The sequence below is a fragment of the Nycticebus coucang genome, chromosome X (genome assembly GCF_027406575.1).
Source record: "Nycticebus coucang isolate mNycCou1 chromosome X, mNycCou1.pri, whole genome shotgun sequence".
NCBI lineage: Eukaryota > Metazoa > Chordata > Mammalia > Primates > Lorisidae > Nycticebus > Nycticebus coucang.
In genome coordinates this window covers 69,813,291-69,837,787 of record NC_069804.1, presented here as the reverse complement: position 1 = coordinate 69,837,787, position 24,497 = coordinate 69,813,291, and the positions used below count along the sequence as shown (strand labels likewise).

The following is a 24,497-nucleotide window of genomic DNA, read 5'->3' as shown; positions in this document are numbered from 1 at the left end:
TTAAATTGGAATCATTTCCACTCAGATCAGGAACCAGACAAGGCTGCCCATTGTCTCCATTGCTTTTCAACATTGTAATGGAAGTTTTAGCCACCGCAATCAGGGAAGAAAAGGCGATCAAGGGTATCCATATAGGGTCAGAAGAGATCAAACTCTCGCTCTTCGCAGATGATATGATTGTGTATCTGGAAAACACTAGGGACTCTACTACAAAACTCCTAGAAGTGATCAAGGAATACAGCAGCGTCTCAGGTTACAAAATCAACATTCCTAAATCGGTAGCCTTTATATACACCAACAACAGTCAAATTGAAAAAGCAGTTAAGGACTCTATCCCATTCACAGTAGTGCCAAAGCAGATGAAATATTTGGGAATTTACCTAACAAAAGACGTGAAAGATCTCTATAAAGAGAACTATGAAACTCTAAGAAAAGAAATAGCTGAAAATGTTAACAAATGGAAAAACATACCATGCTCATGGCTAGGAAGAATCAACATTATCAAAATGTCCCTACTACCCAAAGCAATATATAATTTCAACGCATTCCCTATTAAAGCTCCACTGTCATATTTTAAAGATCTTGAAAAAACATTACTTCATTTTATATGGAATAAGAAAAAACCTGGAATAGCCAAGACATTACTCAGAAATAAAAACAAAACAGGAGGAATCACCCTACCAGACCTAAGACTTTACTACAAATCGATAGTGATCAAAACAGCATGGTATTGGCACAAAAACAGAGAAGTAGATGTCTGGAACAGAATAGAGAATCAAGAGATGAATCCAGCTACTTACCATTATTTAATCTTTGACAAGCCAATTAAAAACATTCAGTGGGGAAAAGATTCCCTATTTAACAAATGGTGCTGGGTGAACTGGCTGGCAACCTGCAGAAGACTGAAATTGGACCCACACCTTTCACCATTAACTAAGATAGACTCTCATTGGATTAAAGATTTAAACTTAAGACATGAAACTATAAAAATACTAGAGGAGAATGCAGGGAAAACCCTTGAAGAAATTGGTCTGGGTGAGTATTTCATGAGGAGAACCCCCCGGGCAATTGAAGCAGCTTCAAAAATACACTACTGGGACTTGTTCAAACTAAAAACTTTTGCACAGCTAAGAACACAGTAAGCAGAGCAAGCAGACAGCCCTCAGAATGGGAGAAGTTATTTGCAGGGTATAACTCTGACAAAGGTTTTATAACCAGAATCCACAGAGAACTCAAACGCATCAGCAAGAAAAAAACAAGGGATCCCATCGCAGGCTGGGCAAGGGATTTGAAGAGAAACTTCTCTGAAGAAGACAGGCGCACGGCCTTCAGACATATGAAAAAATGCTCATCATCTTTAATCATCAGAGAAATGCAAATCAAAACTACTTTGACATATCATCTAACTCCAATGAGACTAGCCTATATCACAAAATCTCAAGACCAGAGATGTTGGCGTGGATGCGGAGAAAAGGGAACACTTCTGCACTGCTGGTGGGAATGCAAATTAATACATTCCTTTTGGAAAGATATATGGAGAACACTCAGAGATCTAAAAATAGATCTGCCATTCAATCCTGTAATTCCTCTGCTGGGCAAATACCCAGAAGACCAAAAATCACAACATAACAAAGATATTTGTACCAGAATGTTTATTGCAGCCCAATTCATAATAGCTAAGTCATGGAAAAAGCCCAAGTGCCCATCGATCCACGAATGGATTAATAAATTGTGGTATATGTATACCATGGAATATTATGCAGCCTTAAAGAAAGATGGAGACTTTACCTCTTTCATGTTTACATGGATGGAGCTGGAACATATTCTTCTTAGTAAAGTATCCCAAGAATGGAAGAAAAAATACCCAATGTACACAGCCCTACTATGAAACTAATTTGGGACTCTCACATGAAAGCTATAACCCAGCTACAACTTAACAATAGGGGGAAGTGGGAAAGGGGGGGGGTGGGTAGAGGGAGGGGAATCGGTGGGATCACACCTGTGGTGCATATTACAGGGGTATTTGCGAAACTTGGTAAATGTAGACTGTAAATGTTTTGGCAAAGTAACTGAGATAACGCCGGAAAGGCTATGTTAACCACTGTGATAAAAATGTGTCAAATGTTTTATGAAGTGAGTGTATGATGCCCCATGATCATATCATTGTATACAGTTATGATTTAATAAAATATTAAAAAAATAATAAAAATAAATTGTGGTATATGTATACCATGGAATACTATGCAGCCTTAAATAAAGATGGAGACTTTACCTCTTTCATGTTTACATGGATGGAGCTGGAACATATTCCTCTTAGTAAAGTATCCCAAGAATGGAAGAAAAAATACCCAATGTACACAGCCCTACTATGAAACTAATTTGGGACTCTCACATGAAAGCTATAACCCAGCTACAACTTAATAATAGGGGGAAGTGGGAAACGGGGGGGTGGGTAGAGGGAGGGGAATCGGTGGGATCACACCTGTGGTGCATATTACAGGGGTATTTGCAAAACTTGTTAAATGTAGAATGTAAATGTTTTGGCACAGTAACTGAGATAACGCCGGAAAGGCTATGTTAACCACTGTGATAAAAATGTGTCAAATGGTTTATGAAGTGAGTGTATGATGCCCCATAATCATATCATTGTATACAGTTATGATTTAATAAAAAAATTTAAAAAAAAAGTAAAAAAAAAAAAAGAAAAGTAAAATCTCTAGTAACCTCAATCAGAAATGATAAAGGGGAAATAACAACTGATCCCACAGAGATACAAGAGATCATCTCTGAATACTACCAGAAACTCTATGCCCAGAAATTTGACAATGTGAAGGAAATGGATCAATATTTGGGATCACATCTTCTCCCTAGACTTAGCCAGAAAGAAATAGAGCTCCTGAACTGACCAATTTCAAGCACTGAGATTAAAGAAACAATAAATAATCTTCCAACCAAACCATGCCCTGGTCCAGATGGCTTCACACCAGAATTCTATCAAACGTTCAAGGAAGAGCTTATTCCTGTACTGCAGTAATTATTCCAAAAAAATGAGGAAGAAGTAATCTTCCCCAACACATTCTATGAAGCAAACATCACCCTGATACCAAAACCAGAAAAAGACCCAAACAAAAAGGAGAATTTCAGACCAATCTCACTCACGAATATAGATGCAAAAATTCTCAACAAAATCCTGGCCAATAGATTACAGCTCATCATCAAAAAATTGATTCATCATGATCAAGTAGGATTCATCCCAGGGATGCAAGGCTGGTTTAACATACACAAGTCCATGAACATTATCCACCATATTAACAGAGACAAAAATAAAGATCATATGATCCTCTCAATAGATGCAGAAAAAGCAGTTGATAAAATCCAGCATCCTTTTCTAATTAGAACACTGAAGAGTATAGGCATAGGTGGCATATTTCTAAAACTGATTGAAGCTATCTATGACAAACCCACAGCTAATATTTCACCAAATGGAGTAAAACTGAAAGCTTTTCCTCTTAGAACTGGAACCAGACAAGGTTGTCCTCTGTCACCTTTACTATTCAACATAGTGCTGGAAGTTCCAGCCAACTCAATTAGGCAAGACAAGGAAATAAAGGGAATCCAAATGGGAGCAGAGGAGGTCAAACACTACCTCTTTGCTGACGACTTGATCTTATACTTAGAGAACCCCAAAGACTCAACCACAAGACTCCTAGAAGTCATCAAAAAATACAGTAATGTTTCAGGATATAAAACCAATGTCCACAAGTCGGTAGCCTTTGTATATGCCAATAACAGTCAAGATGAGAAGCTAATTAAGGACACAACTCCCTTCACCATAGTTTCAACGAAAATGAAATACCTAGAAATATACCTAATGAAGGAGGTGAAGTACGTCTATAAAGAAAATTATGAAATCCTCAGAAAGGAAATAGCAGAGGATATTAACAAATGGAAGAACATACCATGCTCATGGATGGGAAGAATCAACATTGTTAAAATGTCTATACTTCCCAAAGCAATCTACCTATTCAATGCCATTCCTATCAAAATACCAACATCGTACTTTCAAGATTTGGAAAAAATGATTCTGCGTTTTGTACGGAACCAGAAAAAAACCCGTATAGCTAAGGCAGTTCTTAGTAATAAAAATAAAGCTGGGGGCATCAGCATACCAGATTTTTGGCTGTACTACAAAGCCATAGTGCTCAAGACAGCATGGTACTGGCACAAAAATAGAGACATAGACACTTGGAATCGAATTGAAAACCAGGAAATGAAACCAACATCTTACAACGACCTAACCTTCGATAAACCAAACAAGAACATACCTTGGGGGAAAGATTCCCTATTCAATAAGTGGTGTTGGGAGAACTGGATGTCTACATGTAAAAAACTGAAACTTGACCCACACCTTTCCCCACTCACAAAAATTGATTCAAGATGAATAAAGGACTTAAATTTAATGCATGAAACAATAAAAATCCTCCAAGAAAGCATAGGAAAAACATTGGAAGATACTGGCCTGGTGGAAGACTTCATGAAGAAGACTGCCATGGCAATTGCAACAACAACAAAAATAAACAAATGGGACTTCATTAAACTTAAAAGCTTCTGTACAAGTAAGGAGACAACAACCAAAGCAAAGAGACAACCTACACAATGGGAAAGGATATTTGCATATTTTGAATCAGACAAAAGCTTGATAACTAGGATCTATAGAGAACTCAAATTAGTCCACATGAAAAAAGCCAACAATCCCATATATCAATGGGCAAGAGACATGAATAGAACCTTCTTTAAAGATGACAGACGAATGGCTAACAAACACATGAAAAAATGTTCATCATCTCTATATATTAGAGAAATGCAAATGAAAACAACCCTGAGATGTCATCTAACCCCAGTGAGAATGGCCCACATCACAAAATCTCAAAACTGCAGATTCTGGCATGGATGTGGAGAGAAGGGAACACTTTTACACTGCTGGTGGGACTGCATACTAGTATAACCCTTCTGGAAGGAAGTATGGAGAAACCTCAAAGCACTTAAGCTAGACCTCCCATTTGATCCTGCAATCCCATTACTGGGCATCTACCCAGAAGGAAAAGAATCCTTTTATCATAAGGACACTTGTACTAGACTGTTTATTGCAGCTCAATTTACAATCGCCAAAATGTGGAAAGAGCCTAAATGCCCACCAACCCAGGAATGGATTAACAAGTTGTGGTATATGTATACCATGGAATACTATTCAGCTATTAAAAAAAAAATGGAGACTTTACATCCTTCGTATTAACCTGGATGGACGTGGAAGACATTATTCTTAGTAAAGCATGACAAGAATGGAGAAACATGAATCTTATGTACTCAATTTTGATATGAGGACAATTAATGACAATTAAGCTTATGGGGGGGTGGAATAGCAGAAAGAGGGACAGAGGGAGGGGGTGGGGCCTTGGTGTGTGTCACACTCTATGGGGGCAAGACATGATTGCAAGAGGGACTTTGCCTAACAATTGCAATCAGTGTAACCTGGCTTATTGTACCCTCAATGAATCCCCAACAATAAAAAAAAAAAAACTTCCACACAACCAAGGAAACAATAAACAGAGCAGAATGGGAGAAAACACCTGCATGCCACATCCAACAAAGGGCTGAATCCACAAAGAACTCACAACCAAAAAAAATGAAACAACCCCACAAAAACGTGGACAAAAGACATAAACAAAATTTTCCAAGAGAAGAATTCACCTCCAAATCAAAATTAAGCAACCATCACTTTTCCTCATACTCCATACAAGTGGTACCAACCACCACTTTCCCCCATACTCCATAAAACTGGTATCACAATACAAAAACTCACTCAGGCAAGTGGTACAAAACATTCACAAACAATCAAACACAAACAATATAAGGAATTCCCAGTACAATCTAAAATGCTACGGCCTGACACCATTCTCTTTCCAAAGTTTTTTTTTTTTTTCTTTTTTCCCCCAAGGGACTTTGAGATGGAACTTTCTTATGTTGTAACAAAAACTAACAATAACAAAAAGCCAATACATGGTATCCACAACACAAAAATGTCAGGGCCTATCAAATAAATGGAAATCCAAAGAGAACAAATACTCACCCAAATGGCACCTCAGACCAGGCCCCAAATTTCCTTCAGGGCTGGAAGGTAAACTCTTCACAACTACTGGCCTGGTCCCATATTCCAGAGGGGACAGCTGCCACTCCAAATGGCACATCAGATAGTGCCTCAAATGCCCTACAGTGTTGGAAAGTTCACAAAACACCTTTGAAAATGGTAACCTATTCTCCACATTCCCTAGGAACTGCAAATGACCTCCAAATTGAAACCCATTTCTCTAGTTCCACTTCAAGTCTTGACTTCCACCTCTTAAAGGCTGAAACAAACAGAACCAACAGAAGATCTGATACCTCTGTCTTAAAGTACTAGCATCCTGCTGGAAATCATTATGTCTGTAAAATCAAAGGTTGTACACTATCTTCCCACACGATTTTATACTCCTTGGAATGTTTTCATTTAAAAATCCAAATTTTTGGACAGTTATGTAAAAATAAGTAGATATTCCAAAAGTATCTCACCTATCCACATGGCAACAATGAATTGGAGTGGAGTAATGGCTACCTTCTTTTGCAACTACAGACAGGAGTTCTTCAATTTGTCACATTCTTCACCATTGCCCTCATTTAAGTTATCTGCCTGGCCTCTAAACATTTGAGTTGCAATTCCTTTTCTATGGACAGATCAAAAGAAAACTACATTTCAGGGCTTGTTAAGGCCACAGTTCCACTTGATGGTCCAAAACACATTCCAGTGACCCAGCAGTTTTCCAGTCAGAATCTGTTACCTGCAAGTAGTGGTCAGGCTCAGTGGGTCCTGTGCCCTTCAAATTCCTCCCAGCGCATTCCTTCTCAAGTACAAAAGCTTATCTCCAGCCACAGACCAGTTCAGAATCATATGCAGAAGCAATAACAGGCAACCAGTGTACCTCATCCTGTCTCTAAGCCACTGAATGACACCCAGAAGAGCAAGCAGCTTCAGCCAGCAGCACCTGGAAATAAACCCGAGGAAGAAATGACATCAAAACAGAAAAATGAAGAATCAAAAAAAAGGCAATAGGCTTTGGAAGATTTTGAAATTAGTTGCCCTTTGGGTAAAGGAAATTTTGGTAATGTTTATTTGGCAAGAGAAAAACAAAGCAAGTTTATCCTGGCTCTTAAAGTGCTGTTTAAAGCTCAGCTGGAAAAGGCAGGAGTGGAGCATCAGCTCAGAAAAGTGGAAATACAGTCTCATCTTTGGCATCTTAACATTTTCGGACTGTATGGTTATTACCATGATGCCACCAGAGTTTACCTAATTCTAGAAATATGCACCACTTGAAATAGTCTGTAGAGAACTCCAGAAACTTTCAAAGTTTGATGAGCAGACAACTTTTACTCATATCACAGAACTGGCAAATGCCCTGTCTTACTGCCATTCAAAGAGAGTTATTCATAGAGACATTAAGCCAGAGAAACTGCTGCTGGGATCATCTGGAGAGCTTAAGATTGCAGATTTTGGCTTGTCAGTTCATGCTCCATCCTCCAGGAGAACCACTCTCTCTGGTACCCTGGACTACCTGCCCCCTGAGATGATTGAAGGTCATGAAGAGAAGGTAGACCTCTAGAGCCTGGGAGTTCTTTGTTACAAATTTTTAGTTGGGAAGCCTCCTTTGGAGGCAAACATATACCAAGAGACCTACAAAAGAATATCACAATTGAATTCATGTTTCCTGAGTTTGTAACAGAGGGAGCCAGAGACCTTATTTCAAGACTGTTGAAGCATAATCCAAGCCAGAGGCTGACTCTCAGAGAAGTACGTGAACACCTTTAGATCAAAGCAAATTCATCAAAACTATCAAGTAGCCAAAACAAAGAAGCAAATAGCAAATAGTCTTAGGAATTATGTAGGGAGAGAAATCCTTGAGCCATGGCTGTTGTACAATGTCAGGAACATGCTACTGAAATCTATTTTTACTATTGATGGCCTCATTCAATCTACAGCAGTACAGGAAATGTTTCTTATTGAGCAAGCAGGGCCTCTGCCTCTCTATTCAGAAAGCTCCATGTTAGTAAATGTGACACTGAAGTGAATGTAGCCATGAGAATAATGCTACTTTACTGGTTCGTGGTCTGGAGGCAAGGTTCAACTGCAGCCAACCCCACAGCCTATGCCATCCCTGGTGTCCTTGTAGGAGAAACACTGATTCTGGTTGTGGGGAAGTGACCATTTGTCCTGACTCGATCAGTTAAGGAGTTGTGCAAAAATCTTCCAAGTACCTGGAGTGAGTGTGTAATTTATTGGGTGTCCGAGCTCAGTAAAGCTGTTGGAATTAATGTGATCCTTTTAAATGTTAAAGGTTTTATATAGATTTGTGTCTTGTCCCATGGCAGTCCCTTCAGAGTGGCCTCAGTGTGTCAGGCCTGGATGGGTTTCAAGTCCTCCTTAATCACTTATCTCCCATGAGATTTCGTAAAATAGAAACATGTGCTACCTCCACTGCAGGACTTGGCTTGGGATATACAAGACCCATGTGTCTAAGAGCTGTTAAGGGGCTATTTTTTATTATATTGGAGTTTATGGCATGTGTGTAAACTACATATGCCAATAAATAAATATATATCTATTTAGTGCACATAGAAAAAAATACTCTTCCCTTGGATCCTCCTCCCTGCTCTTTGTCTGCATCCTTCTTTGACTTTTGTCCCATCAAGATTGATGACAATCACATTCTGTTTTGTAACTATAATTTAGTCTGCTTGCTTTTGTGTTGATTGTTAATGTTGAACACCAAGAAACAGTATTTACATTCTTTAGACAACTCAAATAATTTTCACTGTAGAGTCAACAAATGTTTATGTTGGATTGCATTTTCTCTCTTGTAGAGCTTTTATTTTCCTGGACTTTCCAATTGCTTTCTTTTTTTTTTTCTTTCTCTGTTTTCTTGCTCTCTTTGTTTTAATCACAGACTGGAGTTTTTCTCTTTTTTCAATTTTAGATTAATATGAGGGTACAGATGATTAGGTTACATTGCTTGCATTTGTTAGGTAGAATCAAAGTTTTATTTGTGCCCCTCACCCAGGAGGTGTTCCATATACCCCTACATTGTACCTATTAGGTGAGCAAACTGGAGTTTGTCCAATCTTCTTCACTCGGTCCAGTTTTCTATTAAGTTGTTGAGTTCTCTCTGCTGGGGTGTTCCATGCTCTGGTAGTAGTCTGTCCTGTTTACTTTTAAACTTGTTACTGAAGTTTCCCTTTGCTGTTTCTCTGTGATGGAGGTACTGTTCTGAGATTCCTTATGTTCCTTTGTTGTGGTGGTTGTTCTGTAGAGCAAAACTTCAAGTAACTCTTTAACAATGGGTATATGAAAGGTGAATTTGCAGCAACATGTATGGAACTGGAGGCCATTATCTTAAGGGAAACAATTCAGACATGGATAAAAATACCACATGTTCTTACTAGTGGGAGATAAATAAAGTGTACACATGGATATAGAGTGTGAAATAATAAATGATGAAAACTCAAAAGAGTGAGGAGGTGAAAAGAGAATGATGAGAAATAACTTAATGGGTACAATATATATTATTCAAATGAATATTCTAAAAGCCCTGACTTCACCACTATACAATCTATGCATGTAAAAAATTATACTTGTACCTCATAAATTTATGCAAATAAAAATTAATTAATTAAAAATGAACAACTATCTTGGGCAGCACCTGTGGCTCTGGTCCCATATGCCAGAGGTGGTGGGTTCAAACCCAGCCCTGGCCAAAAACTGCAAAAAAAAAAAAAAAAAAGAATAACTATCTTAAAATATCTTTTTTTCTTACATTCATGCTTAATTGATAAGCGGGTTGAATAAAGATTCTAGATTGAAACTAATTTTCCTTAGCATTTGAAGGCATTGCTCAGCATATCCAGCACTGAGAAATCTGATACCTGATCCTTGTTGATGACCTGTATTTTCTTTACTGAAGCTTTGTATTTGCTTGTTTTTAATCTCTGATGTTCACAAATGAGTATTCTTATTGTTCTGGGCACATAGTGGGCCAATCCAATCTGGAGTGATGTGTCTTTTAGCTTGAGATTTTTTTTAATGTTATTCTTTTAAGAATATCCCCCATTTTATTTTCTTTATTGTCTCTTCCTAGCATCCCATTAGTCAGATACTGGACCTCTTAGACTGATTTTCTAAGTTTGAAATCTTTTGTCTCAATTTACTTTTCTTTGTGTTTTTGTTCCATTTTCTAAATTTTTTCTACTTTATATTCCAATCCTTATCTCGAAATTGTTTATTACAGTAATTGTTTTTAAACTTATTTGAGTATTTTTCTTATTTTTAAAGCAATTTAGTTTTATTCTATTAATAAGTTATCTTCTCAAACTTTCCTGATGATTCTAATTAAAATTATTAAGGTTCCCTTCTGTTCATTTAATGTTATTTCTTTTCCTCCCAAGTCTTTTGTTTTTCTATTTGTTTATCTTGGTCCCTTTCCTTACTATTGAAGATTTAATTTTTTTCTTTTATTTCTCTACTTTTGAACAATATTGAAGTTTTTTTTTTTTGCAGTTTTTGGCCAGGGGTGGGTTTGAACTCACCACCTCAGGTATATGGGGCTGGCGCCCTACTCCTTTGAGCCACAGGTGCCACCCACAATACTGAAGATTTTAAATCAAAGATCTAATGATCTTTGCCTGTCTATTTGTATTTTTATTTTCTTTTTAAAATGTTTAATTATTATGGGTACATAATAGTTGTACATAATTGTGGGTGTATGTGATATTTTGATATAAACAAACAATGTTTAATGATCAAATCAGAATAATTAAACTAGCCATTACCTCAGTCATTTATCATTTCTTGGGAATGAAATTTTTTTGTTTGTTTGTTTTTTGTTTTTTTTGGCCGGGGTTAGGTTTGAACCCGCCACCTCTGGCATATGGGACACGCGCCCTAGTCCTTGAGCCACAGGCACCACCCCATTTATCATTTCTTGGTGTTAGGAATACTTCAATTCAGTTATTTCATTTTGAAATATACAATATTGTTAACTTTAGTTGGCTTCTTGTACTACTGAGCACTAGATGTTATTCCTTTTATGTAACTGTATTTGTGTTCATTTGTATTTTAGAGAGAGACACAATAATATTATTAGGAGTGCTACGTAAGTAGACAAAGCTTTCCTAGAGATGGGCTTCATTTTTGGCTTATTGAGTAGTGTGTCAAACAAGTCAAATAACAAAACAAGTTTGTTTATTTTTCCCCTAAGGATTTTCAATTTCCTTCAATACAAGCCCTCAGAGTGCATGCCCAATTGCTTAGCAGTTTGCACATTGAGGAGTGGGACGGCAGTCATTGTCTATGTACTTATTTTTAATTCTTTATCATAGTATATACCTGTTTTCCATTGCTCTTGGTCTAAGTCCCAATTATCTCTTGATTTTTTTTGTCTAAATCAAGACACATTTATTCCTAGCTCAGTTCTTTCTCTTTGTGTATTCTAGGCTGTGGCTTCTTCTGCCCTGCATCAGTATATCAAAAAGCTGCTCTCTCCTGTGGTGTGAGAAATCCCATGTTCACTGCTCTGTGCAGAGAACTGGTAGAAAGCCCCCAGGAGGGGGAGGGGCCTCTCTTACCCATTTGTTCATTACCAAGATCCTTCATTCTCTTCACTCCATAACTGTTCTGTTTTCTCTCTTCCTCTTTCACAACTTTGTTTGTCTCCATGCTGAGCACTTTGATTCTTCTCCTTGTGTTCAACCCTTCAACTTCAACTTCTCTAAGTTTACTTCAGTCCAATTTTTCTCCTTCTGGACTGGAGCCTCTGACAAAACCTTTTTCTACTTGGCCAGCTTACCACCCCAGATTTTGCATTTTTAATAAGCTTCCAGTTGATGGTTCGTGGATCACACAGTGCTTTCAAGGGGCTGAAAAGATTCTTACCTTGTGTTGCTCAGCTCCTAAGCTTTTATTGTGCTTGTCAAGGTAATGGATGATTATTTCAGAGGTGGAAAATGGGAAGCCAGAAAGTCAAATTCAGCTCACACAGATGTTTTTCATATTTTAGAGATTTCTGGCTTCTCTAGAAAAACTGGAAGATCATGGTCCTGAATTTTCAAATGGCAACAATTTGAAAACTGGGCTTGATGTAGGCTTCTCCCTTCAGAAAAGGCACAATTTTCCATTCTTCATCACATTTTCTAGTATTACGTGTGGCCTATTTTACTCATTTATCTTACCTGCCTTGCTCCTGTAATCATTTGAACTTGTGACCTACAGATGAGAATTCTATATGCCCCTTCCTATTTATTATCCCCCTTTCCCTTTATTAATAGACCCTCTTAGTTTATGTTGCGTTGACAGAAAAGAAGTTATACTTTGTAAAATAATTTAAACAGATTTATTCTGAGCCAAATTTAAGGACTATGACCTGGAGCCACACCCAAGAAGCATTGAGCAAGAGCACTCACATTTATGTGTTTACATTTTGGTTTTATACCTTTTATTTATTTATTTATTATTAAATCATAGCTATGTACATTAGTGCAATCAAGGGATACAATATGCTGGTTTCATATACAATTTGAAATATTTTCACCAAACTGTTTAATATAGCCTTCTTGACATTTTCTTAGTTATTTAGTAAGTTTCACCTGTACCCATTCTAAGATGCACCATAGGTATGGCCCCACCAATTACCCTCCCTCCACCCAAACCTATCCCTCCCCTTCCCTCTCTTGGCTTTTTCCCCATATTCTTATGCTATAGTTGGGTTATAGCCTTTATATGCAAGCTATAAATTAGCTTCATAGTAGGGCTGAGTACATTAGATACTTTTTCTTCCACTCTTGAGATACTTTGCTAAGAGGAATATGTTCCAGCTCCATTCATGTAAACATGAAAGAGGAAAAGTTTCCATATTTCTTTAAGGCTGCATAATATTGCATGGTATACATGTACCACAATTTGTTAATCCATTCATGGGTCGATGGGCACTTGGGCTTCTTCCATGACTTAGCGATTATGAATTGGGCTGCAATAAACCTTCTGGTATAAATGTCTTTTTTACATTGCGATTTTTGGTCTTCTGGGTATACACCTAGTAAAAGAATTATAGGAGCGAATGGCAGGTCTATTTTTCGATCTCTAAGTGTTCTCCAAACATCCTTCCAAAAGGAAGGAATTATTGTGCATTCCCACCATCAGTGTAGAAGTGTGCCCTTTTCTCCACATCCATGCCAACATCTCTGGTTTTGGGATTTTGTTATGTGGGCTAATCTTACTGGAGTTAGGTGATATCTCAAAGTAGTTTTGATTTGCATTTCTCAGATGATTAATGATGATGAGCATTTTTTTATGTGTCTGTAGGCCATGCACCTGTCTTCTTTAGAGAAGTTTCTCTTCAAGTCCTTTGCCCACCCTGAGATGGGATCACTTGTTCTTTTCTTGCTAATATGTTTGAGGTCTGTGTGGATTCTGGATATTAAACCTTTGTCGGAGGTATAACCTGCAAATATTTTCTCCCATTCTGAGGGGTCTCTGTTTGCTGTGTTCTTGACTATGCAGAAGCTTTTTAGTTTGACCAGGTTCCAGTAGTGTATTTTTGATACTGCTTCAATTGCCTGGGGAGTCCTCCTCATGAAATATTCACCCAGACCAATAACCTCAAGATTTTTCCCTCACTTTCTTCTAGTATTTTTATAGTTTCATGTCTTAAGTTTAAATCTTTTATCCAGTGAGAGTCTATCTTAGTTAATGGTGAAAGGTGTAGATCCAGTTTCAGTCTTGTACAGGTTGCCAGGAAGTTCACCCAGCACCATTTGTAAATAGGGAATCTTTTCCCCACTGAATGTTTTTAATTGGCTTGTCAAGGTTTTATACATTTTAAGAGAAAAGAATTACAGGGGAATTCATAAATCAATGAGGAAGGTATACATTGGTTTGGCCCACAAAGTTAAAACATCTCAAAGTTGGGGCTCACAGAATATAGGTGGTTTTAAAGTTTGTTTAGTTGATAACTCAGGGAAAGAGTTAGGTGTTATTTAAAGACCAGGAGTCCACGAAAAGAAATGCTTTAGTTGGGCATTCAAATGGGGACAGAAGAGAGGTCAAACTCTCACTTTTTGCAGATGACATGATCTTATACCTGGAAAACATCAGGGGGCCAACTACAAGGCTGTTAGAAGTGATCACAAGATGATGGCTGACAGGACAGACGTGTAGCCCACCTCTCCCAAGCCATCAGGTGAGAGGAAAGGCGGTCTGGACCTTCCCTGTGTGTGGATTATTGGAGTGGACAGACAGCTGGAGACACCCACCGAACTGGTGGATTGCTATATATGAGGGGTAATTTAAAATCACAGACTCTGTTGTAGAGATTCTTCCCTGCTCAGCTGTGCTGGCCAGCAGGCCCCTCCCCTACGGAGGTCAGCAGCTTGTAAATGCTGACAAAACCCAATTGACAAATAATTATTCCTGAACTGAGGGAGGCATCCGAAAGGAGAACCACTCAAAACCACGGGGAGCTGGGCAAACTGTTGAACAATTGAAGGGAAGGGATCCTGCCCAGGAAACAGACATTTTGAACTACCCAAAAGGGCGGGCACCTTTCCCCCAGGCATTGGAGGGGGCTGGCGGTTTAGGCTGCGCGGTGAACTGGCGGGCGCCCATCCAAAAGGGAAACTCTGAACCATAAAACCCAGAATAAGTCCCCCAAACGCTCCAACCACGGGAACGGCTTGAAGCTGTGGCCCTGGCTTTGGCTGCTAAAGACGGGAAGCTACTGAAGCCGCAGACCCAGCTTTGGCTGCTGAGGCCGCGAATTTGGCTTCAGCCCCGGGAGCCAGCTACAGCAGATAAAACCGCAAGCCCACCAACAACTGCATGAACTCAGCACCACTCCCCCTACAGCCGATTGCACTCACCAGTTTGCAGGAGAAACTGGGAACAGAGTGGAAAGACTTGAGAAGCGTGGACACTGCACTGACTGGGAAGGTTGGTCACAAGTGTTGTCTGGAAAAGAACAGCCTAGGTTACACAATTCTTAGGCAACAAACATTTGCAGAAATTTCAAAATGGCGATCGGCCATGGAAGGTGGTTACCATGGTAACAGTATAAACTGTAAATCAGGTATAAGCATCGGAACCACTCGCAGCGCCACCTGGTGTCGAGAAAGTATATTGCAGTATGAATATATTCCTATGAAAGTTGATCCCTAACAGGAGACATATAGATATATATAGGTATATTTCTAAATGCAAGAATATTTTTGTAGTTGGTGCCTTTTTTTATTTTTGTTTTGTTTTGTTTTTGGGGGGTTTTTTTGGTTTTCGTGGGTTTTTTTGTTTGTTTGTTTTGTTTTTGTCTTTTCTTTTCCTCACCATTTTTAGAGGAGATTTTGATAATTTTTTATTATTACTTTTTATATAAATATATTTTTTATTTTGATGTCTTCTCATTTTAATTTTTTCTTTCTTCTCATTTAACATTCCTTCCAACACCACTTTTTTCACTCTTTTTTTCCTTTCTTTCAATTATTTTATGATTATCACTATTTTTATTGCAGTTGTTCTTATATTGCTGTTGTCATGGCTGTTACCTGCATGTCTATGTGTTTCCGTCTGTCTCTGTATCTATGGGCCCCTGCGCCTGGTAACCTTTGTATCTGCTTATTTGTTCATTTGGTCTCAATGAGCTTGGTGTTATGACCTGCAACTCTGAGATCCTAACACTCCCCTCCACTCTCACTCTGTGATCTGGAGAACTGCACCACCAGGAGTCCAGATACTTGGGTGAACTCTCGAGAGGTGCAGAAAGTACCTGGACTGCAGCTGGCCAGTGCTGACTCTGTAGCAAAAGAGCGAGAAGATGACCGTTGGCTAAGAGGGAATTACACTGGAGCAGTGGTGCCCCAAGGTGCAGAGCAACAGCCGTCTTCAGCAATAACAAGGCCCACCCCCAAATATCCCATAGCCTCTCCTCCTATCTTCCTTGTCAAACACATGAGGCTGAGCATCTTCTCAGATGGCAACTACCATGGAAGAGAACTGGGACTGAAACACAGGCCCCGTGAGTAAAGGGTTTGCCTGAGTTGGCACTGACCTGGGTGGAACACGGGGACTAGAAAACACACCTGCAGAGCCGGGAAACTCCCAAAGTTGGGCTGATCCAGAGGACCACTTTACTGAGCCTAAGACGCACCTGGCCCTCAGGGGATCACAAGCCTATAGACAAAGGAAGTCAAGAAGCTACAGCTGACAATTGATCATGCTGAGAATACAAACCCACAGGACTAAAGACAGGGCCTGAGGCACAGGTTCTGGGAACTCAAAGAAGCCACTCCTCTGCAGAAGAATCTAGCAGGGTCAGAAACAAACTCCCACAGGGTTGTTCCCTTCACCCAGTAAGATAAATTAAGGGTTGGGCTCGAACTGAGTGAACATCTCAAGCCTCCATCAAGTGCCCGAGGTTGACAGGCCACACCACCCCCTGCTGGATAAAGACAGAGAGTAGCGGCCTAGACGACCAGACACAGACTACCCTGTGACATAGGCAGGATCAAACCCCTGGAGTATCTGCTTACTGCAGACAACTGACTGGGTCACAGCCCTGTGGGGATAGCAGTGACTGGGTGTGACAGAGCTACAAGGTGGGGAAGGAGGCATCAATCTTCCCAGACTGATCTATTTGCTGGGTGGCTCTTCCTGACTCCATGCAGCACTGGAGCAAGCCATATCAGAACAGTCACCAGACACCTGTGATCCAGTTCCCAGGGACCTCTTGAACTCTCCACCCTGAGGCAGCTGCTGACTGAGGCAATTGATTTGGACCTTTTGAACTGAGCCACTCACCTGGGGACTCTCCAGGTTGTGCCCTGGGTGTGTGGTTGTAGGAAGGATTGATTTTCCTTTTCCATCTGTTGCCTGTGGTGGGTGGGGTAACTTAATTGCTGGTATTTCTCCACAGCTGACACTTCAACCCAGAGTAACTGTTTCACTAGGGTCAAATAGAAACCAGCCGAAAACAAGTCAGAACCACTTAGCCCCTCTGCACCAAACAGGGCCCCAGTTTCTCAGGCCACAGCACTGTATGTGTCCTCGACAAAACACCAGGGGAGAAATCAAAGGGAGTAAAACAATCATGGGGCTGAATCAGTGGAAAAACTCTGGTAACATGAAAAACCAGAATAGATCGACCCCCCCAAGGAAAGATATGGCAGATGTAATTGAAGACCCCATTCACAAACAACTGGCTGAGATGTCAGAAATCGAATTCAGAATTTGGATGGCAAACAAGATTAACAAAATGGAACTAGGAATTCGTGGAGAAATTCAAAAGCTCTCTCAAGAATTTAACGAATTTAGGCGGCGCGTGAGGTGGTCCCTTGGATCTGTGTCTTGCTTCAACAGTGTTTGGACGGAACAGACCCAGGGACTCCCTTTTTCCAGCCTTCGGCAATTTTCCAGTCTCATTCTTTTCTTTTCCTCTTGCAATCTCTGGGACCTTCTTCACTACCATCTCCTGCCTCTGGAGCCAGCTAACACCGTTTTTTTGTGGTTAGTTCCTTATTACCGATCAACCATGAGCTCCCAGATTCGTCAGAATTATTCCAAAGATGTGGAGGCTGCCGTCAACCGCCTGGTCAACTTGCATCTGCGGGCCTCCTACACCTACCTCTCTCTGGGCTACTATTTTGACCACGACGATGTGGCTTTGAAAGGTATGGGCCACTTCCTCCGCGAGTTGGCAGAGGAGAAGCGCGAGGGCTCTGAGCGTCTCTTGAAGATGCAAAACCAGCGTGGCGACCGCGCTCTCTTCCTGAACATGAAGAAGCCATCTCAAGATGAATGGAGTATAACCCTGGACGCAATGGAAGCCGCCTTAGCCCTGGAGAAGAGACTGAACCAGGCTCTTTTGGATCTTCATGCCCTGGGTTCTGCCCGCACAGACCCTCATCTCTGTGACTTCCTGGACAGTCACTTCCTAGATGAGGAAGTGAAACACCTCAAGAAGATAGACGACCACCTGACCAACCTCCACAGGCTGGCTGGCCCCCAGGCTGGGCTGGGCAAGCATCTCTTCGAAAGGCTCACTCTCAAGCACGACTAAGAGCCTGTGAAGACCAGTGACCTCTGAGGAGCAATTTTCAAACCACCAGGGCTTCTGCCACAGCCGCCTCCTCCAGCCACAAGGCAGCTTTTTAAACACCTTGCAGGCTTTTCCCAAGCCTTGGACCAAATGGAAATAAAGCTTTGTGCACCTAAAAAAAATAAATAAATAAAAAGAAATTTAAAGACAAAACCACCAAAGACTTAGACACAATGAAGCAAGAATTTGCAGCCCTCAAAGATATGAAAAATACAGTAGAATCCCTTAGCAACAGAATGGACCAAACAGAAGAAAGGATCTCCCACATCAAAGATAAAGCCTTTGTTCACTCCCAAACTATCAAAGAGGAAGAGAAATGGAGAGCAAAAATGGATCACTCTCTCAGAGAGCTCTGGGATAACTCGAAGAAGGCAAATATCCAACTCATAGGAATTCCTGAAACAGACGGAGGGGCCTCACTGGGTGCAGAGTCCCTTCTGCATGAAATTATGAAAGAGAATTTTCCAGACATGCCTAGAGAACCTGAAATTCAGATAGCAGATAGCTTCAGAACCCCAGCACGACTCAACCCCAATAAGACATCCCCCAGGCATATCATAATTCACTTCACTAAAGTTAATATGAAGGAGAAAATTCTCAAAGCGGCCAGGCGAAAGAAAACTATTACCTTCAAAGGGAAGAACATTAGAATGACTGCAGATCTCTCTGCTGAAACTTTTCAAGCCAGAAGAGGGTGGTCATCAACGTTTAATCTCCTCAGGCAAAATAACTTTCAACCCCGGATCTTGTACCCAGCTAAACTGAGTTTCATCTATGATGGAGAAATTAAATACTTGGATGACATTCATATGCTAAAGAAATTTGCCATAACCAAACCAGCTCTTCAGGATATTCTCAGACCTAACCTCCATAATAACCAAACCAATCATCTATTACAAAAGTAAACTCACTCCAAAACTTCTGATCAAACTCCAACTTCCACAATGGCAAAAGGATTAAAAATGTCCACTGAACTTTCAAAAACTCAATACCAAAAATTTCACCAAACTTATCAATACTCTCCATTAATGTGAATGGATTAAACTGCCCTCTAAAGAGACATAGGTTAGCTGACTGGATACAAAATCTCAGGCCAGATATTTGTTGCATACAAGAGTCACATCTTAACGTAAAAGACAAATACAGACTCAGGGTGAAAGGATGGTCATCCATATTTCAGGCAAATGGTAATCAGAAAAAAGCAGGTGTTGCAATTTTATTTGCAGATACAATAGGCTTTAAACCAACAAAAGTAAGGAAGGACAAAAATGGTCACTTCATATTTGTTAAGTGTAATACTCAATATGATGAGATTTCAATTATTAATATCTGTGCCCCCAACCAGAATGCACCTCAATTTCTAAGAGAAACTCTTAACAGACATGAGCAACTTGATTTCCTCCAGCTCTATAACAGTCGGAGGTTTTAACACTCCTTTGGTAGCAATGGATCGATCCTCCAACAAAAAGCTGAGTAAAGAAATTCTAGATTTAAATCTAACCATCCAGCATTTAGATTTAGCAGACATCTACAGACCATTTCATCCCAACAAAACTGAATACACATAGTTCTCATCAGCCCACGGATCATACTCCAAAATCAATCATATCTTAGGCCACAAGTCTAACCTCAGTAAATTTAAAGGAATAGAAATTATTCCATGCATCTTCTCAGACCATCATGGAATAAAACTTGAGATGAGTAAGAACAGGAATCTGCATACTCATACAAAAACATGGAAGTTAAATAACTTTATGCTGAATGATAGCTGGGTCAGAGATGAGATCAAGAAAGAAATTGCCAAATTTCTGGAACAAAACAACAATGAAGACTCGAACAATCAGAACCTCTGCGACTCCACAAAGGCAGTTCTCAGATGGAAATTTATACCACTGCAAGCCTTCCTCAGGAGAACAGAAAAAGAGGAATTAAGCAACTTAATGGGACATCTCAAGAGACTAGAAATGGAAGAACACTCCAACCCCAAATCCAATAAAAGAAAAGAAATAACCAAAATCAGAGCAAAATTAATGAAATTGAAAACAAAAGAATAATACAACAGATCAATAAATGAAAAAGCTGGTTTTTTGAAAAGGTCAACAAAATGGATAAACCTTTGGCCAACCTAATCAGGAAAAAAAAAGTAAAATCTCTAATCTCATCAATCAGAAATAACAAAGACGAAATAACAACAGACTCCTCAGAAATCCAAAAAATCCTTAATGAATATTACAAGAAACTCTCAGAAATACGAAAATCTGAAGTAAATTGACCGTTACTAGGAAGCACGTCACCTTCCAAGACTTAACCAAAATCAAGTGGAAATGTTGAACAGGCCCATATCAAGTTCAGAAATAACATCAACAATACAAAATCTCCCCAAAAAGAAAAGCCCGGGACCAGATGTTTTTACGTCAGAATTCTACCAAACCTTTAAAGAGGAATTAGTACCTACATTACTCAAAGTGTTCCAAAAGGTAGAAAAAGAAGGAAGACTACCCAACACGTTCTATGAAGCAAACATCACCCTGATCCCCAAACCAGGAAAAGACCCAACAAGAAAAGAAAATTATACACCAATATCACTAATGAATACAGATGCAAAAATATTTAACAAGATTCTAACAAAAGAATCCAGCAACATATCAAACAAATCATACATCATGACCAAGTTGGTTTTATCCCAGGGTCTCAAGGCTGGTTCAATATACGTAAATCTATAAATTTAAGTCATCACATAAACAAATTAAAAAACAAAGACCATATGATTCTCTCAAATGATGCAGAAAAAGCTTTTAATAACATCCAACATCCCTTCATTATCAGAACACTTAAGAAAATTGGTATACCAGGGACATTTTTTAAACTGATAGAGGCCATCTACAGCAAACCCACAGCCAATATCATATTGAATGGAGTTAAATTAGGATCATTTCCACTCAGATCTGGAACAAGACAAGGCTGCCCATTGTCTCCATTGCTCTTTGACATTGTAATGGAAGTTTTAGCCACCGCAACTACAGAAGAAAAGGCTATCAAGGGTATCCACATAGGGTCAGAAGAAATCAAACTTTCACTCTTCGCAGATGATATGATTGTATATCTGGAAAATAGTAGGGACTCTACTACAAAACTCTTAGAGGTGATCAAGGAATACAGCAGCTTCTCAGGTTACAAAATCAACATTCATAAATAGGTAGCATTTATATATACCAACAGTAGTCAAGTTGAAAAAACAATTAAGGACTCTATCCCATTCACAGTAGTGCCAAAGAAGATGAAATACTTGGGAGTTTACCTAACAAAGGACGTGAAAGATCTATATAAAGAGAACTATGAAACTCTAAGAAAAGAGATAGCTGAGAATGTTAACAAATGGAAAAATATACCATGCTCATGGTTGGGAAGAATCAACATTGTTAAAATGTCCATACTATCCAGAGCAATATATACTTTCAACGCAATCCCCATTAAAGCTCCACTGTCATACTTTAAAGATATTGAAAAACACAATACTTCGTTTTATATGGAATCAGAAAAAACCTCGAAAAGCCAAGAAATAACTCAAAAGTAAAAACAAAGCAGGAGGAATCACACTACCAGACCTCAGACTATACTACAAATCGATAGTAATCAAAACAGCATGGTACTGGCATAAAAACAGAAAAGTAGACGTCTGGAACAGAATAGAGAACCAAGAGATGAACCCAGCTAATTACCACTATTTAATCTTTGACAAGCCAATTAAAAACATTCAATAGGGAAAAGATTCCCTATTTAACAAATGGTGCTGGGTGAACTGGCTGGCAACCTGTAGAAGACTGAAACTGGACCCACACCTCTCACCATTAACCAAGATAGACTCTCACTGGATTAAAGATTTAAACCTAAGACATGAAACTATAAAAATACTGGAGGAGAGTGCAGGGAAAACCCTTGAAGAAATTGGGTTGGGCGAGTTTTTCATGAGAAGGTCCCCCCGGGCAATTGAAGCTGCTTCAAAAATACATTATTGGGACTTAATCAAACTAAAAAGCTTCTGCACAGCCAAGAACACAGTAAGTAAAGCAAGCAAAAAGCCCTCAGAATGGGAAAAGATATTTGCCGGTTATGTCTCCGACAAAAGTTTAATAACCAGAATCCACAGAGAACTCAAATGCATTAGGAAGAAAAGAACAAGGGGCCCCAGCGCAGGCTGAGCAAAGGACTTGAAGAGAAACTTCTATGAAGAAGACAGGTGCACGGCCTTCAGACAGATGAAAAAATGCTCATCATCTTTAATCATCAGAGAATTGCAAATCAAAACTACTTTGAGATATCATCTAACTCCAGTAAGAGTAGTCTACATCACAAAATCCCAAGACTGGAAATGTTGGCATAGATGTGGAGAAAAGGAAACACTTTTGCACTGCTGGTGGGAATGCAAATTAATACATTCCTTTTGGAAAGAGATATGGAGAACACTTAGAAATCTAAAAATAGATCTGCCATTCAATCCTGTAATCCCTCTATTGGGCATATACCCAGAAGACCAAAAATCACATCATAACAAAGATATTTGTACCAGAATATTTATTGCAGCCCTATTCATAATTGCTAAGTCATGGAAAAAGCCCAAGTGCCCGTCGATCCACAAACGGATTAATAAATTGTGGTATATGTACACCATGGAATATTATGCAGCCTTAAAGAAAGATGGAGACTTTACCTCTTTCATGTTTACATGGATGGAGCTGGAACATATTCTTCTTAGTAAAGTGTCTCAAGAATGGAAGAAAACGTACCCAATGTACTCACCCTTATTATGAAACTAATGTAGGACCTTCACATGAAAGCTGTAACCCAGTTACAACCTAAGAATAGGGAGAAGGGGGAAAGGGAGGTGAGGGAGGGGGGAAGTAGGTGGAGGGAGGGGGATTAATGGGATTACACCTGCGGTGCATCTTACAAGGGAATATGTGAATCCTAGTAAACGTTGAATGTAAATGTCTTAGCAAAATAACTAAGAAAATGCCACGAAAGCTATGTTAACTAGTGTGATGAAAATGTGTCAAACGGTCTATGAACCAAGTTTATGGTGCCCCATGATCATACTAATGTACATCTATGATTTAATAAAATAAATAAATAAATAAATAAGAAGTGATCATGAACTACAATAATGTCTCAGGATACAAAATCAACATCTACAAATAAGTAGCCTTCACATATTCCAATAACAGTCAAGGTGAGAATCAAATCAAATACACAATACCCTTCACAGTAGCTTCAAAGAAAAGGAAATACCTGACAATTTAACTAACAAAATATGTGAAGGATCTCTATAAATAGAATTATGAAACCCTGAGAAAACAAATAGCAGAAGATGTTAACAAATGAAAGCACATACCTTGGTCATGGCAGTGGAGAATCAACACTGTTTAAATGTCTATAGCATGCAAAACAATCTACATATTTAAGGTATTACACATCAAAACACCAATGGCATACTTTGAAAAGCTGAAAAATAGTACTTCATTTCATAGTGAACTGGCAAAAAAATGATTAACCTATGCAATTTTCAGAAATAAAAACAAATTTGGAGGCATCACGTTACCAGACTTCAGGGTATACTACAAGTCTACAGTAATCAAAACAGCATGGTATTAGCATAAAAATAGAGATATAGATTTATGAAATAGAATATAGAACCTAGAAATGAACACAGCTACATATCACCATCTGATCTTTGATAAACCAAACAAAAGCATACACTGGGTAAAATAACTCCTATTTAACAAATGGTGCTACGTAACTAATAACTTGTTAGCCACATGTAGAAGACTCAGTTTAGACCCATACCTCTTACCACTGAAAAAAATTGACTCTCAGTGGATAAAACATTTAAATTTAACACATGAAACAAAAATTATAGAAGAAAGTGTGGGAAAAACTCTTGATTCTATGGAGCCCTGGATGAAGGGCTCAACTACAACTTAAACTTTTTATTTATTTATTTATTTATTTATTTTAGAGACAGAGTCTCGCTTTGTCACCCTGAGTAGAGTGCCATGGCGTCACAGGTCACAGCAACCTCCAGCTCTCGGACTTAAACCATTCTCTTGTATCAGCCTCCCAAGTAGCTGGGATTACAAGCACTCGCCACAATGCCTGGCTATTTTTTTGTTACAGTTTGGCTGGGCCAGGTTTTAACCCGCCACCCTCGGTATATGGGGCCAGCACCCTACTAACTGAACCACAGGCACCACCCCTATCATTTAAACTTTACCTTAGAAATGC

The 24,497-nt window shown here is 39.2% G+C and overlaps 1 protein-coding gene and 1 pseudogene across 1 annotated transcript; both read left to right on the top strand.

The window, feature by feature from the left end:
- The first annotated feature begins 6,760 nt into the window (after positions 1-6,760).
- LOC128578108 (aurora kinase A-like) lies at positions 6,761-7,957 on the top strand (annotated as a pseudogene).
- Positions 7,958-17,494: 9,537 nt separating this feature from the next.
- Positions 17,495-18,319, top strand: LOC128577636 (ferritin light chain-like). The gene has a single exon (XM_053579901.1). It carries the CDS (start codon positions 17,652-17,654, stop codon positions 18,177-18,179), a length of 528 nt encoding a protein of 175 aa, XP_053435876.1. The 5' UTR covers positions 17,495-17,651; the 3' UTR covers positions 18,180-18,319.
- The last annotated feature ends 6,178 nt before the right edge of the window (positions 18,320-24,497 follow it).